We start from the raw sequence: 17391 nt of genomic DNA, 5'->3' as shown, positions 1-17391 counted from the left end.
AGTTTTTTACTTTGCAATCTCAACTTTCACTCGAGAGTAGTCTGGATCAAGTGATGTTTACATTCAGTGTTTTCAAATGAAATCCCTGTGATTGTACTTTTGCTTTGAGACTATATTTTGACTGCAGCATCTCTACTGCTTGTAATATGGGACATAAGCAAGCCTGAAGTACTGTATTCTCAGCCTGAAGAAAAAGTGATATCCCTTGTTAAACCCACTGACATCAAGGAGAAAGGGAAAGACTAAACATGCATTTTAAGCTTACAAATTCCTTTCAAGTCGGCATTTCCAGAGAAACTATTTTAAAAAAGAACAGGAATTATCAGGAAATTATGGGATTTATCATGGAAAATTTCAGCGTCCTACTTTAGGATATGCCTTTGCTGCAAGGATTAATACTCAGACGTGTGAGTCACTCTGCAAAATCCTATCTAAGATGACGCCCTTACTGATCCTTTGTGACCTGAGATGTATTGCTGATGTCCTCATGTCAGCAGTAGTGGCACATGTGGTTCCAATTCTTTCACAATAAACTGTGGAGAAATGGGTCTGTCTTTCTGGGAATTGGATGTAAATTATGAGACAGGACTAGTGGCATTTAGTCCTCCTGGTAAAGTGAAGGAAAAACACACACAATCAGAGAGATTTTTTTTTTTTTTTTTCTAACTGTAACATTAGGGGAAAAAACCCAAAACCAGAAAACCAAACTTAAGGAGAAAAACAGAATGTCAAAATTAAAGCCAACAAACCATGGAAACAGAGAATCAAATCTTTATTCAGGGACATATCTTGTATATAAAATCCTCCCAAATGAAATTCTTCATAATGGCCTCTGACTATGCGTCCAAAAATGAGGAAGAGGAGTGCCTGGGGAACAGGTTTTTCTGGTGAAGGCGGAACTTGGTAGTCCTTCTAATACATGAAAACCAATTTGGCATTGACATAGGACCAGTTTGTAATGCTCTTTCAGGGGAGCAGACACAGATTTCTGTTGTAAAGTCCACAGGGGAGAGTACTGTGAGGAAATACGCTTTTAAAAGATTTTGTAATGTTTATGATTGCAAAGCAAAGCCCAATGAAAATATGACTTGAAAATTTCTTACAGGTTCAGGAGACAAAGAAAATATAAACAACTTTCAGTTCCAATGTCGTGATTCTTAGGGCCTGGCTAATGGCTCTGAACACCTGAGGCTGCTGATACTGCAGACAGAATATCTATTTTATTCATGGCTATTAGATTCTTCTCATTTTCTCCCCCACATCCATTCCCTATAAGCAGATTAACTGACCTAGAAATTTTATTGATTATGGATTAGGCCTTTATGACTCAGTGGAAAACATTGCTGAAAAAAAAATGTTTTAGAATAATTTCTAATACCCCCCTGCTCAGATTTTTTTAAAATACATTTCCTTACCAAGAACATTTTGTACCATGTGTTAACTGCAGTACAGTAAGTCAGGCTTCTTAGATTTTTCGGGATGATATCTTCATATGGATTTATGTAAGGAGGACACAATAGACACCACTTTTGCAGAATACAAATATGGTAAATGATGTTAATTTTGTTAATGCATAATAAATAACTTTGCTTCCTATTTGGCTTTTTTTTTTTTACTAGCTGTTAGTCTTATTAAGTGGATATTTCCTCCCAAAATGTTTTAGATATAGCTTATTTTGTGTTCTCTGTGCCATTGAACATCCTAATTTTATTCTTAAACTTTAGTCGCTGGCAAAATTCTGCATTGTTGTAACAATTGCAGCACCAGTATCACTGTAATCGTTACTGTCGCAATTTGTAATCTGAAAATGCAGACTCAAATTCCTGCTTGGGACCTACACCTAAGGTCTGAAGGATAATTATGAAATAATAATACAAACAAATTCTTCTTACCAGAAAAGTAAACTGAGTCCACTGTGACACCATCACTGAACAAAACTAAAATCTCTGTACACAAATTGTTTGCAGTACATTCTAAAATTGTGCATATGTATGCTTGAGAGAATACCAAAAGTATCCTTTTGAAGGATCCTTTTGATACCTTTTAGACAGTCACATAGGCTGATCTACTGGCCAGATACACTCAGGGGTTCAGATCTCTGAAGAGAAACCATCCAAGCCCTTTTGCAGTGAGTAGTTGTTGATACCAGGTCAAGCTTGGGTAACAGCAAATAGTCTGGAGAGCAATAGAAATATCTTTAAATCACAGATATGCTTTCATGGCTCTTGACCCACTTGAAAGGAGTGGGATCTTTTACCAGAACATAGAATAAAAATTCCATGTAACACTTTAATCTACAAATTATTGTATCATTCAGATAAAGAATGGCACTGGCTGTTCCCAAAGGAATTCTAAGAACTAAGGTGACTTTTCCAAATAGTTTGTTGCATTCTACCTTGCTTGCCTTTGTATCAGCAGTGTACAAATAGCATAGGAAGCCTTCTCTTTGTATGCAAAAAAATCTCCAGCCAGAAGCTATGCAGCTGATGACTAAGATCTGTGTTATAATTCTGATGTGACTCTAGTTGTGATAGACTTCTGATAGACTTCTGAAAGAGACACTGTAATTTTGAAAGTTCTCTTTGTATTAAAAATATAATTTATCTTTATTCTAATACTTATTTAGACAACTAGGATTAAGATGCTAAGGCAAACAGTGTCTGTCTAGTCTGTCTAGCTGCAGAAAGCTGTTTGAATACAAAATGTTCACTATAGCAAAGATGTAAGCTGGCAAAAGCTTTAAAAGGAATTTCAGCCTCCTGTAAACAATTCTGAGAACATGAACATTGGGGAGATATTGTATCCTTATTGCAAAGGATGAAGCAGGAATTAAAGCTGATGCTTTTTCAGTAATTATTTATCTAATGCTCATCATATTGCTCTAATCCACATCATATTGGCCCTCTCACCTACACCCTTGCATCTTCTGTCTGTGCTGCCTCTCAGGTGAATGATGTAAAAGCTTAAAGTGAAGGAGATATTTAATTGGTAATTATGTAGTTGTGATCCTGACCAGAAACAAAACTTCTGATCAGGCCACTCACACCAAATAGCTCAGAATTGGCAACATCCTGAAATAACAGAATATTCAAATTTCACACTTAAAAGAGACTTTGAGTTCCCCTTTCAATCATGTTGCTATGTAGACTTTCAGGGTAATGTGACCTTATTTGAAATGGAATGGAATGCAATCACAGAGAAATGCACTTAAACAGTTAAGACTTAACACTTGAAATACTTAATGGCTACAAATTCTTCAGATCTTCTCCACCTCACCTTCTCCCCCAACAAAAAGAGTGAATCCCAAACTGAACAACCCCATGCAAACACTAACCATACTGCCAACCTGAGCTACGAGCAACTTAAACAAGAGAACAGAAGCCAAACTTTGGTTTACATCAGTTGTTATGGACAATCAGAACTAATTACAGCATTCAGAAATAATTCTTTAGAAGATCTTTCTAGATTTTAAAGATAGGTACAGAAGTTCAAGCTTACTGTTGTTAGAAACAGTCTTCTAGCCACTTCCATAAAACTGCTTTGCAAAGCAAAATCAGTTTGTTGTTCTTTCAGCCTGTCCCTCCCCCAACCCTGCCTGCAGTTTCCCCTTTCCTTAGTCTTCACTTGTTTTCTTTTACAGGTCATGAGAACATAACCTTTTTCCCTCCAAATGCAGGATACCACTCTTTCAGAGGTTATCATGATGGCAATTAGGTCACCAATTTCATTTTTCATAAGCTGGTGAGCTAACAGTTATTTAGGTTGTAGAACTGCCCTCCTTTCAGGGCTGGAAAATAATTTGCACTCCTTTGTGCTTTGCTGCAAGTTGGCACAGTTGCTCTTTTATTGCTAAATCCTGCTTATGCCCCTGCTTCTGTGTGTGTTGTGTCCTCCCCCTCATGACTATATTTTTGTCTCTTTACTTGGTGCACTTTCTATGCTTTACTTTTCAAAATCTTTATAAACTTCTGGATGTAGAGCCTGAAGGTGCTATCTCTGTCTTCTCTTCCTGTATCTCAGATTTTAACACTGCATTCATCCATTATTTCAGTAGACAGCCCCATGGCTCCCAATGTCCCCCATGGGATTTCAAAATGTGGATCTAGAGCATCAGACCACTCCTTTAGCTTGTAGTGAAAACTGTAATGAGCACAAAGAACACTAAGATGTTTGGCAACAGGTTGGAGTTGTTTTATAACTATAAAGGTATTTGCAGCCATCAGCTTTCAGGTACTCCTTCTAGATGAGCTAAGCATTTGTCTAGGTCTAAGAGAAAAAAATTCTGTGAGTATTTTAAGGACTGAGTGCAAACACTTTCTGCCAGGTTTGCCTTTGACTGCAGATATAAATACTTGCCCTAACACAGTACTTCACACTGTGCTTGTGGGCATGACATGAAAAATAAGGCGTGTGCTGCTCTGCCTGGGTGAGCGTGGTGCTAACGTGGCTGCCCTGCTGCTGTTAAAATGCTGGCATGTAGCAGTGCCTGTCCTGAACTGTGTGTAAAAACACAAAAGGATGACACAGATAAAACTCTCTTATAGATGACTCATCAAGTCTAATGGAATTATTGTCACTGGAAAATGGGCTCAGGGAAACAAGTGTTCTAGTGCTTCTGTCCTGCCGTTGATAATTCTTTCAGTCTCTGTTGAAGCCTCATTTCCAGACCTGTTCACACTAATTTAGAAACACCCTCTTTCCCAGGGAAAAAAAAAAAAATTGTACATTTTTAAAGTTTATTATAAGAATGGGAACTGGCAACATGACTGTTGATTTGTTTTCTCTTCCTCTCAGCAGTTTTTTAAGAATTCCCTGATATCATCCTCTTCCCAAGCTGCTGCCCCTTCTCACCTCTCCTTTATGAGGCTGCTTCTTCTTCTGCCTTGAGTCTATGTGGTTCTGTCATTCCTCACAGCCTCACTCCTTGCAGTTGCAATCACACTGCCTTTCCCTTTTGAAGTTGAGATGATATTGACCAAAAATTAGAACAATGGATTCTAGCATTAGTAACAATTTGGAACACTATTAAGGCTGTGTTGATTGCTGTAAAATCAGGGAACAGTTTTCAGCAGAAGTACTGGTAGGTTTATTCCAGTGGTGCAAGAACAGAAGATGCTTCCAAGATTATTGTGCTGTAGGGCTGCTAAATTCCAGGCAGAAATTGGGGCAAATTCAAGTACAAAGTATTAATTGTGACTTCATCTTGCTGGGAGATTTGTGTAAGATTTGCTCTTCCTTTACATCAGCACACCTAGGATATATACATGTTTGCAGTAAGTTGTCAAAAGGAATTATTTCTTTTGAAAACCTTAACTGCTGTACTTAAACACACAGGATAAAGAGATACAGTGCCTAGAAAGTTTGTTTTTCTAGGCCATTACCTTGGTTCAATTTCTATTATTTATGTATATTCATAAATACAATGAGATTTTTTAATGTCCTGCTTAACCCTTACATTTTATGAAATAGGTAATTTATCTTATCAGTTCATGATACTCTGCTTTGCCCAGAGGACATATTTATTGACTCAATGACATGTCAAGCAGTAGGTGCTTTAAGTATTTTGATTCTATTTCCTGCTACCCAAGTATGTGTTGAAATTTTTTCATATTTACAGACTACTGATCATTTACTGATCACTCTGCTATTTTAGGTACCTTCAGGATCTCCTGTAGCACAGATGTGAGCACAGGGCATTATTTGCTTGACTTGAAGCACAGTGAAAGCCACAGATATGGATCCTAGCTGTGTACATATACATCAGCCAAATAAGCACCTACACAATTTTAGGGGAGCAAAGCAATACACTGAAATTGGTATTTCACAACTCCCATTTCTCAATGGTTTTGAACAATTTTTAATTTATCAAGGTGGTGAAATACCATTTTTAAGACCTCTGCATGGTGTTGTTATTGCCAAGCCTATGGTTTAAAGTAGAGTTGTGTGTGTAAGATTTGGATTTTCCTTGAGGATTTCCCCCTGATCAGCTTCGGGGAAAGAGTACTGCTAACATGAAACATTCAAAATTACAGACTCAAAAGTAAAAAGCTTATTAGACACTTAGAAAACTTAGTATTTTTATTATTTATAAATGGCAAATAAACAATTATGAGTATCAAGGGTTTGCTCTTTTTGCTTCACATGACTAACAGATGGGTCTCTAACAGGGGAAAAACGGTTGTATGAGTAAAACTGAAACTCAGTAACATTCACAAATAAAACTAAGAAGTGGTCAACCTTGAAATGTTAAGTATTTAACAATACCTGGGAAAATCACAGAACTTCTGCAAAACCCATCAGCTTTAAGAACTGCTTAATGCCTTTCACATTTCTGCAAGAAAACACATTCTGCTTTTATTGAGGCAGAAAAAACACTGTAATTGCAGAAGGTTGGTTTTCTTCACATTAAAATAGTAGTGTTGTTTTTCCTCCATCTTTCCTGCAAACCATTACTATTTCCTTGGTGTGCATGTTTTTACTGGCAATGCAGGAAAAAAATCCCATCTTGATCCTACTCTCCTAATGCACCTAAGGTTAACTATATAACCCAAAGTCTGGTGCAAAAGCAAGCACACAAACAAAAGCCCACAGAATAGTGCTTAAAGGAAGAGTAAGTTTCAGACGGGAATGTTTCTGTGTATTCAAATACTAGCTGTGGGGGCACATCACCCCAGGGTTCTCTGAACTGGGGCAAACATGGCTCTGTTTCTGAGGAGATGTGTTTCTGTTCCATACTTTATGCCATTACTTAACAAAAGTGTAGGTAACAGGCTATATAAATTTCTTTCACAGAATCATTGAGCTTGGAAAAGACCTGACATCAAGTCCAAAGGACTGATCACCACCACGTTCAGTAGACCGTGACACTGAGTGCCACATCCAGTCTTTCCTTAAACACCTCCAGGGACAGTGACTCCACCGCCTCGCTGGGCGGCCCACTCCAATGTCTAAGCACACTTTTGTGAAGAAATTCTTTCTAAAATCCAGTATAAACCTCTCCTGGTGTAGCTTAAGACTAGGAGTCTTCCCGCCCTGTCGCTGGTTGCCTAGGAGAAGAGACCCCCACCGGGTTACAGCCTCCTGTCAGGCACTTGTAGAGAGTGATAAAGTCACCCCTGAATCTCCTTTTCTCCAGGCTAAACATCAGCTCCCTCAGCCGCTTCTCAAAGGACTTGTGCTCCAGATAAGACATGCGCTTTTCCTTAGCATCTAGAACAGGGAAAGACGCGCTGCATACGTCACTGGTGGATGGGAGATGCGCTGCTTGGTCAGAAATTTAACAAAATATTTCGATTAGCGTCTGCAGCACAGCTGCCTGACACCGAAGAGCTCTAAGACAGGTCACGCCAAAAAGAGAGAGGGAAAAAAACCCGACCCGCAGTTCCGAGCTCCGTGCCTTGCCGGCGGACCCTGCCAAGGGCCGCCGGTGCCGGTGCCGGTGGCGCCGAGCAGGCGCAGCGCGGGCCGGGCCGGGCCGGGCCGGGCCGGGCAGGGCGCGGAGCGGAGCGCCGGCCCCGGCAGGGGCGGACCCGCGGCCCCGCTGGGCGGGCGGGGCGGGGCGGCGGCGCACGTAGCCGTCCCAAGATGGCGGCCGCTTCGGACCGGGCTGCGAGGGCGGCAGCGGGGCCGGGGCCGGCGGGCGGGCGCTGAGCGGGGCGGCGGCGGGGGCTGGCGGCGCTCGCCTCGCCTCCCCGCGGGGTGCGGGGTAGCTTTCCGCGCGGCCGCCAGGCTTCACCATGCTGCGGGGCTAGAGCCGCCGAGGCGCCGCCGCAGCGCAGCGGGGTAATAATGTTAACAGAGGTAAGAGCGCTGCCGAGGAGGTGCGGGAGCGCGGGGAGCGGCTCGCTGTCCGCCCGGGCGCTCAGTGCCGTGGTTCAGCCCTCCGCCGGGGCCTTCGAGTTGTCTCGGCGGCTGGCAGTTTTCCCCTTGACCGCGGAGGGCAGAGCTACTGGCCGGCTCGCCCAGGGCAGCGCCGGGCCCCTCTTATCAGCCCCCGTCCTCTCCCAGCAGGGCGGGACGGGGCGCGGGGCGCTCCCTCCGCGGCGGAGCCCGGTCCGCCGTGCCCGTTCCGTGCGGCGGCTGGGCCCGGTCCCTGTTCCGACGCGGTCCGCAGACGGCCGGGCTGTGCTGCCCGGTGAGGGCCCGTGGGGCCGCGCCCCCGCGGCGGGCCCGTGTGTGGAGGAGCGGAGCGCACCTGGTGAGGGGGAACCCGCCTCGGCCCTCGGCCGCGCCGGGGAGATGCCCCCGCCTGGGCCCCGCACGCCCGCTCCCGCTTCAGCCCCTCTGGCCTCCTTCTCCGCGGTGGCTTCGTAAAAGCTCCGTGTTTGTTTTCTTGGAGGGCTTAAGCGGAGCGGTTCGGCTGTGCTTGCAGGAGTTCGTGTCAATAGGTAATCCTTAGAAGTTGATTGCCCCGGTTCACCTCTGCCTAATGGAGGGTTTCTGTCCCGAAGCAGCTCGGCTGTGAGGCAGGCAGGTATTTGAGGATCAGCGTGGGCTATAAATGTCTTTTGTGTCCAAAGGCATGCTAAAAGGTGGAATCTGGCAGTGCTTTCCAGTTGCTGGAAATTAGACTTTACCCCGTATTCTGTTTTGTCTGCAAAGAGCAATTGATTTTCTATTTTTAATGTCAGTAAGGTGTCCTGAGTGCAGATACTTCTGCAATACAATGATTGTCTTTTATAATTTGTCATATTATTCTATAGTGGAGGTTATTCATCCAAAAGTGAGTTGTCTTAAGTCTTGCAGGATAAAGACTTGCTTTGCAACACCTGAACATTTCAGCTTTACTTTCCTGAATCATATTAAACAGTATCTTCCATGTTTTAATTTGCATCAGTTCAAAGTTTTAGGGCATTCAGAAAGCAGTTCTGCAGAACCATGAGCTCTCAGATTTCCCCAGGAGGGTAAAATTTGCAGAATGAGTTAAACCTGTAAAAATATATGACCTATTTTTGAATTCAGGGTATTTGGTGGGTGGTCAGGATTAATAAGCTGCATTAAAGAGAGTTGGTGAGTGTGATGGCTATGACTATTAGCCATAGTAATTTAGATTATTTTAAGGGCAGCATAGAACGTTCTGGGTCGGTGCCTCCTACTGGACTGTTTGTTCCTTTTGGTGGTGGCTGTGTGTGCCCATCCAAGACATGTTATCTTGGAACTGAATTTTCTTTTTTTAACAGTGTTGAAATTCTCTGAATAGCAGTGTGGATGACAATCCATTGGCTTTTTGAGATAAAGCTTAATGATTTCATATGTGATGACCAGTTATGCCACTTATCCTTGGTGTTATGAGGGGAGGGTTGTGATGTTCCCTTCTTTTAGTTCCTGTACATATGTTATTTGTAGATGCTTCAAGGTGAAGTATTCCAGCCTTGAGATGAATTTAAATTCTAAGAGAGTCCAGCAAAACTTCAGGCCTTGCCTGCCTGAAAAGCAGTTGTGGGGAGTTCTTCAGGCTGTCAGACAGTTGTAGGCTGTCAGGAATGCCCACCTAAGGTGGACTGGAGGAGTCCTTTCCCTGTGAGCTTTTCTGGGTGTTCCAATGATGACTTGGTAGCTACAACAACCTGGGGAAGCTGTGCACAGTTGCACCCATGAACCCCTACCCCACTTTGGAGGAATATGCATATTGTTTCAAGTCTCCTGATATATGATTTCTTTCTATATGAAAATTGAGATTGACTGTATGGTGAACTGACATTAGAAGCAAAAACTGTGCTAGTTTTTGGTGCTGGATATTTATGGCCTTGTCAAGTTTGCCACTGTCTAGGCTAGCCAGAATCACTGTAATTTTGTTTTTAGCCATTAAAAATTTAGATCCACTTCCCCCACTATAACTGCTAGTTTTATAACTTACCAATATAGAAAATATTTTTTCTTAAATATGTTTAAGAATGAAGGAAGGGCAGATTGGGTTTTGCATGTATTGTTATCATGCAGTAACGTAGTATTGAGGTTTTCAAGGTCAGTTTCCTACATCCTTTGACTATACTGATATATGCAGACCCCAGCAGATTCGTTTCAGTTTTGTGTGAATGCAGTTAGGATTAGGACTTTGTAGTCAGTATTTTCAGGGGAAGATCACACTTCCTGTCAGGAAAAAATACTCTGTGTGTTTTTTATTTGGCCCTTTCTGCCCATCTTATTTTAGTTGCATTCAAAACCCATGCCCTTGGATGCCAAGCGCATACGTTTATTTACCTAACTAGCAAATGCCATTTCCAAATTTTTCACCATAAAACTTATTTCTGCAGTAATGTTGAATACATTCTGTCAGTATGTGTTTAGAGTCCTGCTGTGATGATCATTTCCCTAGACCGTTGTGTTGGCCATTCCGTGCCTTTTCACTTGTTCCCCTTTTCTTGTTCATCAGATGTCTCCTCTGCTTTCCAGGCCCGTGTGGCCTGTTCCCGTGTGATTTACTGCCTCAGCACTTTCTCATTGGGCGAGGCCATGACAGACACAAGTTGCAATCTATGGTCTTTCTCTTGTCTTTTTGGACAACTGGTTTTGTCATGCTTGCCTCTTGTGCTGTGGTAACAGCACTGCAGAGATTGAGGGGAAACAGTTGGTGTTTTACAGCTCTGGCTCTTGGTGGTCAGTAGTGTCTTAAATTCTGATGGACCAAACATTCAGTAGGATTTTGACTTAATTTACAAGAAGTTTTAGATGTTTTTCAAGTTGATGGTCTGTGCTGTCTGCATTTGCAGCCTGTGTTGTCTCTGAAGAGGCCACTTTATCTCAGCTGAGAAGTAGGTTCCTTTTTTTTCCTCCCCAGCTACTGATTAGACTGCTTTGAGGTGCTTAGGGGGGACTTCAGAATTTATCAGCAGCTACGTTTTTGACAAACTAATTCTCAGCTTAGCAAGGGTAACTTGTTGCACTACTAGTGACAGTTGAGAAGATTTTTGAAATTTGACTTTTTTTTCCCTCATCCACGACTAAAAATGAGCCATACTAAACAAGCTCTGACGTGTTGGTATTTCTTGTTATTGCAACTGATTAAGATAATTCACTAACTACATGCAGTATTTCCGTTCCATTAAACAAGCTACATTTTGTTTATAAGAGACATTTAACAATGTTTTCTTTTTTTTGGTTAAATTTTGTTAACTACTAGCCATTGGAAACTGTTTCTGAGCACAACCAAGCAAATTAGCCTGATTTTTAAGAATAAAGGTTGACTCAGCAGCTTAACTTGCTCTAGAATAATAGTGAATTAGCCTTTCTGCAACAGTAGCACATTGTAAAGTATATTAGTACAGCTCTGAAAGACACAGAACAGAGTTAACTGCTTGATGTACTGTAGCATTAACCTTTTCTGTTCCTTGATACATGTCAGTGGCAGATTGCTCAGGTGCTTTATGTTTCTGAACTATGTTCTGCGGGTAGAGCCATTTTCAAATGTGTAGATATTTACCAGGGTGCTGAAATAAATAAGTTTTCTGTTCTTTTGTGAAACTTGTATGCTGGGGCTTTCTTTAGTGCCAGTGTTTTGCTAGATGAGATCTAGTTGGAGCATTAGCTGCAAGCCCTTGGGAGGTAAAATGGCTCTTTCAGTGTTTTCTGTCAGTGAGTTTCCCCTATAGCTGGTCTGTGTTGAGTCCCTAATTGTTCCTATTAGAGCTCTTTTAATAACTATAATTTATGAAGTGTCAGTTGAAAGTATGTGAGAAACGATAAAATTAAGAAAACCTTTTGCAAAGAACAGTTATCATATATTCTTAAGTACTTGCTTTTAAATATTTTGCTGGCTACTAGTAAAACATTGTCTAAACACTCAGGTCTGTTCTTAGAGTGTACAGTTGGGCCTAAACTGCTGAGATTGAATGCAGAGTTCTGCAACAACTCTAAAATGTCTGTCTGGACCATTCCCCAAAGCAGCATGGAAGAAGAAAAGCGTGAAGTTCCTTACTTCAACAAAAATAGTAATAGCTTGTTGGGTTAGATAGCTGAGGGGGCTCCAAATGATGACTTCCTCTGGTTGCACTCTAGGGAATTATCTCTCTTTTAAATATGTTTGTCGTCTTCTCCCCACCCTTACAAAGATGACAAAGCATGTTTTCATTGAGCTAGCATTGGGAGAATTGCTACTATTAGAAAAGAGAAGTCATTGATATTGTATCTAAGTTATTTGCAACGGGGAAAGGATTAATATTTAGCAGTCTCACTGGCAATTTTTCCCATTGCTTGGTAGAGAATACCAAGGCTGGAATGATAGCAAAATTAATTGCAGTAGGCACTTGCAGTTATGTGAGTGAGAAGCTTCAAGAAGTACAAGGCATTGTAATCTTAGGCCAGATACTCTGATTTCTGAATTAATCAAACAAGGCATTATTTCATGATGTAAACATATTGACAGGTTTGAACAAGAGCACTCTAACCTTGTTTACATAATTTCTGTGGGATCACACTTCAAAATGATGATGGCATGATGGTGATTTACAAGTTTGCGGTGAAATGTGTGTTTGTTTGTACTGTGAGTAAGCACAGATAATTGATATGTTCAGCCAGGGGGACTCCTTTTATAACTACTATTTGTTTTGGACAAGAGGTCAATTCCTCCTCTGTCACAGTTTTAGAGGATCTGTTAAAGATTATTATTGCTCTAAAACAGGAGTGGCTGTAAAGTCCTGAGAGAGTAGAGATGGATTTCTGAAGAAGTTGCAATGTTGATTGACTTTGTGTTCTGTGTGGAATGAGATGTGATCTCAGAGTTGCAGTTAAAATAGCGTGAGCCAAATTTATTTCTGTATTCTAACATTGACATTTTACAAATATTTTTAAAGTCCCAACAATTTTTAACTAGTTTTTTTCCAAGTCGGATGTTATGAAAAATTTGTGATTTCCTAGCATGGAAAATGGAATTTGACCATAGTGGTTAGTACAGTAGTTTATTTTGAAGCTGTTTTACCAGTGACACTGAAATCTTTTCAGTCCTGCTGTTTTGCCTATTTTCTCAGACAGTGAGCACAAGACTAATTTGATTTGAACCTCACCAGTTTGTCAGTCCACTAGTTGCCAGCAGGAGACGGAAATAAAATCATCTCTGCTGGCTTGAATCCCATTAAATCCCTTTATGCATCAGATGGCTTGCATGATGTCCTTTCTTCAACTTCCCTTGGAAGGATTTTTTGATAATTTCAAGAACGTTTTCTTTATTTCACAGGTGGAAATGGCACCGTGTGGGTTCATGTAAGGGCTCATATGGCCTAATTAAAAGTTCACAGGTACCATTGATGTCTGAAATGGTTAATTCAGTATCCCATTGTGGTTGGAGTTCTGAGTAGGAGGATGAGCTTTGTATGCATTTTCTTTCCAAGAGTGTTCATAAGTTTGGGAACATTCTTTGAAGAGTATTAACTGCTTAAATGCAGTTTTGCTTTGGTACAATGTTATTTTTTAATCCTCTCCTATCTGTTCCTTTGCAGTTCTTCTCTTAATCTCATGCTTCTTAGAGGAAGGGGGTGATCCTGGTTCTATTTTAATCACATCTGTTTGTGTCAGAATCTTTTGATTTCAGAACTGTCATTATTGTTAGATTCTTGTTCATCTGTATATTTTTGCAATTCTAGGGAATGACTACTCAGCACTTCTGCTGGTGCCTCTAAGGCAGTGCAGGTTAGGCTATCTCTTGTGATATAAGGGAATGAACTTCAGCAGGAAGTTTGAATTGCTACATATCCTGTAGGGCACCCTGCATTTCCACTCTTCCAGTCAGCACTGTTATACAAGGCCAAGTAGAAAATAATCTAGAATAGCAAAGTTCTTGCAGCAGCTGTCCAGCTGATTATGAAACAGTGCCTCAGACTTGGAATGAGTTCTCACATACCTCTTAAGTGATACTAAAAGCAATGGGGCACAAATGTATATGGTGTTCCCAGTCACCCCTTATTCAGGATTTGGCATTCCAGACTGCATGGATGAGTTGAAGATCTGGTGATGTACATGCCTTGGGAAGCAAGTTTGCAACCTGTGTTACTGTAGAAAGAGTGATTGCTTTGAAGTCTTGATGATTGTCAGAATGGTCTTAGAACTGACTTGGAGAGAAGAGGGAGCCTTGCTTGTTGCTCTGCTGCTATCCTAACAATGGCTGATGAAGGCTGAGATATCTCTGAGTCTTGGGTCTTTTCTCCTTTGTGAGGTCCACTTAAACCATTACATTCCATGTCCATTATAATAAATCAAAACTTTGTTTAGGTTGGGTTTCTCCAAAGATTGTGGTGTTTCATACTGTGTATCAGCTTACTTTTCTGATGCCTATGTAATGATTTTTTGTGATACCTTGAAAATAATGGGATCAGTAAAAATTATATATATTCCTTATTCACTGGAGGACCTCTTTGTGCTTCAAATCATATCTGTATTTATCTGTAATTGGGTGCTTTTTATTTTTTTTCTAAAAATTTATGCAAGTGGTTGTAGTTCTGTTCCCCTCTCCCCCGGTATAACTTGGTATATTTGTTACTGATAGATACCTTAATTTTTAATGAAACCTACTGGGGATTGAGGTATACAACCTCTTTTAACATACTTGGAAGAAAAATACTTTTCTTTATATTTTATATACTCAAATTAGTATTTTTGATCATAATGCTAACAAATGGAAATTTCATTAACTTTGTAAAGCAAAATCATGTACTATGGAAGTTTAAATCTTGTAATTTAATGCCTGAATTACAAATTTAATTTGATGGCACATTTAATGAAATGGTAATTTCTTTTTATGCTTGTTTATTTCTTCTATAAAATTTTAAAAGTCTTGTAGAGAACAAATTGGTTTCTGTGAATGTATTTTTTATTGTTTTGATAAGAATTTAGTTATTTATAATATTAGGCTAGGAGAATAAGGTTTTCTTTAAATTCTTCACATTTACCAAAGCTTTTCTCTTCACAGTCAGCATTTTTTCTGAATTTAGTAGAGTGCAGTAAATGTGTTAAAAATAATTTGTCCTTACTTTGTGTATACCAGCACTTAATACTGGTTCCTTGCTTTATGGTCTTACAACTATGTACTTAATTTCTTCTTCAATGCTTCATGCTTGACTTGCACGCGTGCTTAAAACTTTGAAATAAATTTTATGTTTATTTCTTTAAGTTGTTTTTAAGGTCTGGTCTTTAAATGGTACTGATATGGTTTTCAGTTGGCAGTTGCTCCATTGCAGCTTAAATATTCTTAAGATTATGAATTAGCAATTCTGACACCAACAGCAAACAATATGTCTATGAATATTTCTAAGCTCTTACATTACTTTATTGGATATTTTCCTGTACTGAATTCTCCAATTAATGATGGTTAACTGTTGCCAATCACTGTTTCTTTTAATTGTGTTTTATTTTACTGGCATCTTTTTTGTTTGAAATATGTTTTTCTATTTTAACAATCTCAATATAACATGATGCTTGCACTCTTCTTATTTTTCTATTTAGATTTCTAGATAATTGCCCGAAACTCTACTTTCCCTTATTCTCTGTTTTTTGATGCATTATGCCAAATGCTTTTATTTTTTTGTTTTCCAGTGACAAAAGTAGCTGCCTTGTTTCTGTGTAGAGTTGTGTCCCTGGGTTGGTCTATGAATGCTTCCACCTTGCTGTCCATGTCATTCTTCTTTTGTTTGTTCTTTTGTTTTTCTCATGTATTTCCCTCTTCTTTATTATTTTCTTTTTATATTTTTGTTTTCCTACTGCTGTCACTGGGATGGCCATATATTTTTCTTTAGATGTCATCCATGCATAAAGGTATTTAAGATGCTAGGAGTGCCATTTCATGTTTGACTTCACATCTAGTTTGGCTGCTAGTAAAGTGGTTTTCTCCCCTCCACCAGACACAAGCTGGTCTGACAGCTTCTTGTTTCAGGTCTAGCAGCTAAGTAGCAACTGCATGAAGAATTCTTTTGCCTTGGTGAACCAGTCTTGTGGAGGGATATGAGGGTGGGAACACAGAATAAGTTGCCAAATCAACAGCTGCATGGTTTGGTGCTCGGGAAGTGCATAGTGTCAGTCTGCATTTCCTTCTGCGTAGATCTAAAATGAGTCAATACCCAAAATATTCCCTGTTCTTTTGAAAACAGGGAATGTCACTCTCCCTTCTGTGACTTCTGAACTCATCTCTGCCTCCAGAAAAAAATTACAAATAGGATTTGGTAGTTCCAGTTAGGTTTCTTTTTTTGTTCTTGGCCATGCGACAATGATTGAAGTTTTTAGATATCTTCTCTAAACTTGCAGTGGGAGCTGGATATTCAAATGACTCCATTTGTTTAATCTATAATTAGTTTTGGTCTATCATCTTGAAGTGGCAAGAGTTGATGTACTATTTCTGTGGTTTCCTTCCTCTCCGAATTCATTGAAATTTGTTGGAAATATTCCATGCCCTTATGTATGAGAATGAAGTATTCCAGCAAGTTCAAAAAACTGTCCATTTATATAAATGTTATTTGTAGGTATTCACACTTCCTTTCTCTCTTCTGTGTCTTTGTGGGAGAAGTAGAATTTGAACCTGGGAGATATCCAGGAAATAGTTGACATGCTGATTGTGAGCCCAGATTTTGTACAAGGAAGAAGATGACTACTTGAGGCTAGAAGATTCATCTAGGATACTCAACGGGCTCTTCGCTTCCACGGGGAGGTCAGGTGGACAGAGGTCATGGAGCAGAGTCCTGGAAGAAGTTGTAGGAAGCTTCACTCTGCTTACACTTACCTGCAGCGCTGCCAGTAGTGTTCTGTAGCAAACCACTCAATAAAACCTGTGGTGTTTCTCGGAGTTGTGCAGGCAGCAAACAGCAGTTTTCTCAGTAATGTTGTTAAGGGAAAGGCAAAAGTGCAGCGAGGACTGTGAAAGAGATTCATGGAGTGAGCAAACCTTCCTGAAAGGGATGGGGGGCCAAACATCTCTGGAAAGCAAGCAGGTAAAGCACACAAACAGTAAAGACTGGAGGAGGTATTGGAAAAAGGAGGATATTAAATACATGAAGGGGAGAGATTTTATTTGTTTCTGTTACATTCCCATTCCATTTGTCCCATTGGAAAAAGACAGTAATGTTTAAACGATTTCTCCTTTGCTGATTCAGCGCAAAATCGGAGTGCTGATTTTCTGTGTTGGCACTGTCCATTCTGTGAAGAGTTAGGCATCAGCAGCTTATTAAAGAGGTTGCAGATTTTTTGTGTACTGTGAACTATTGGAAAACTTGCTGACACTGAACTGATCTCTTTCTCTTTTTACTGTGTGATATTTTGTCCAGAAAAGCAGTTGAGAGGAACAGTAAGTTTTTGGGCTTACTCTAGCTTTATAAAGGTTTGCGTCACTTTGTATAACAGCTGTTTCCATGGTTATTTTGTCTTCATCTAGTAAGCATGCTTCATACGAAATTTGGCCCTGTAGGATGTACTCTCAGA

General features: G+C 40.3%; 1 protein-coding gene across 5 annotated transcripts in view; it reads left to right on the top strand.

Annotated features, from left to right (window-relative positions):
* The first annotated feature begins 7641 nt into the window (after positions 1-7641).
* Positions 7642-17391, top strand: part of SNX13 (sorting nexin 13) — a 65440-nt gene continuing 55690 nt past the window's right edge. For all 5 annotated transcript variants that reach the window (XR_009486203.1, XM_059844242.1, XM_059844233.1 and 2 more), the window contains exon 1: positions 7642-7800. Coding sequence is in view for 4 of the 5 variants with exons in the window: in XM_059844242.1 (XP_059700225.1) it covers positions 7789-7800 (12 nt within the window). In the remaining variant the exon portion in view is untranslated. The remainder of the gene's footprint in view (positions 7801-17391) is intronic.

Source organism: Haemorhous mexicanus, chromosome 1, assembly GCF_027477595.1.
Source record: "Haemorhous mexicanus isolate bHaeMex1 chromosome 1, bHaeMex1.pri, whole genome shotgun sequence".
Taxonomy (NCBI): domain Eukaryota; kingdom Metazoa; phylum Chordata; class Aves; order Passeriformes; family Fringillidae; genus Haemorhous; species Haemorhous mexicanus.
The sequence above is the reverse complement of the archived record's forward strand: the minus strand, read 5'-3'. Positions and strand labels throughout refer to the sequence as shown.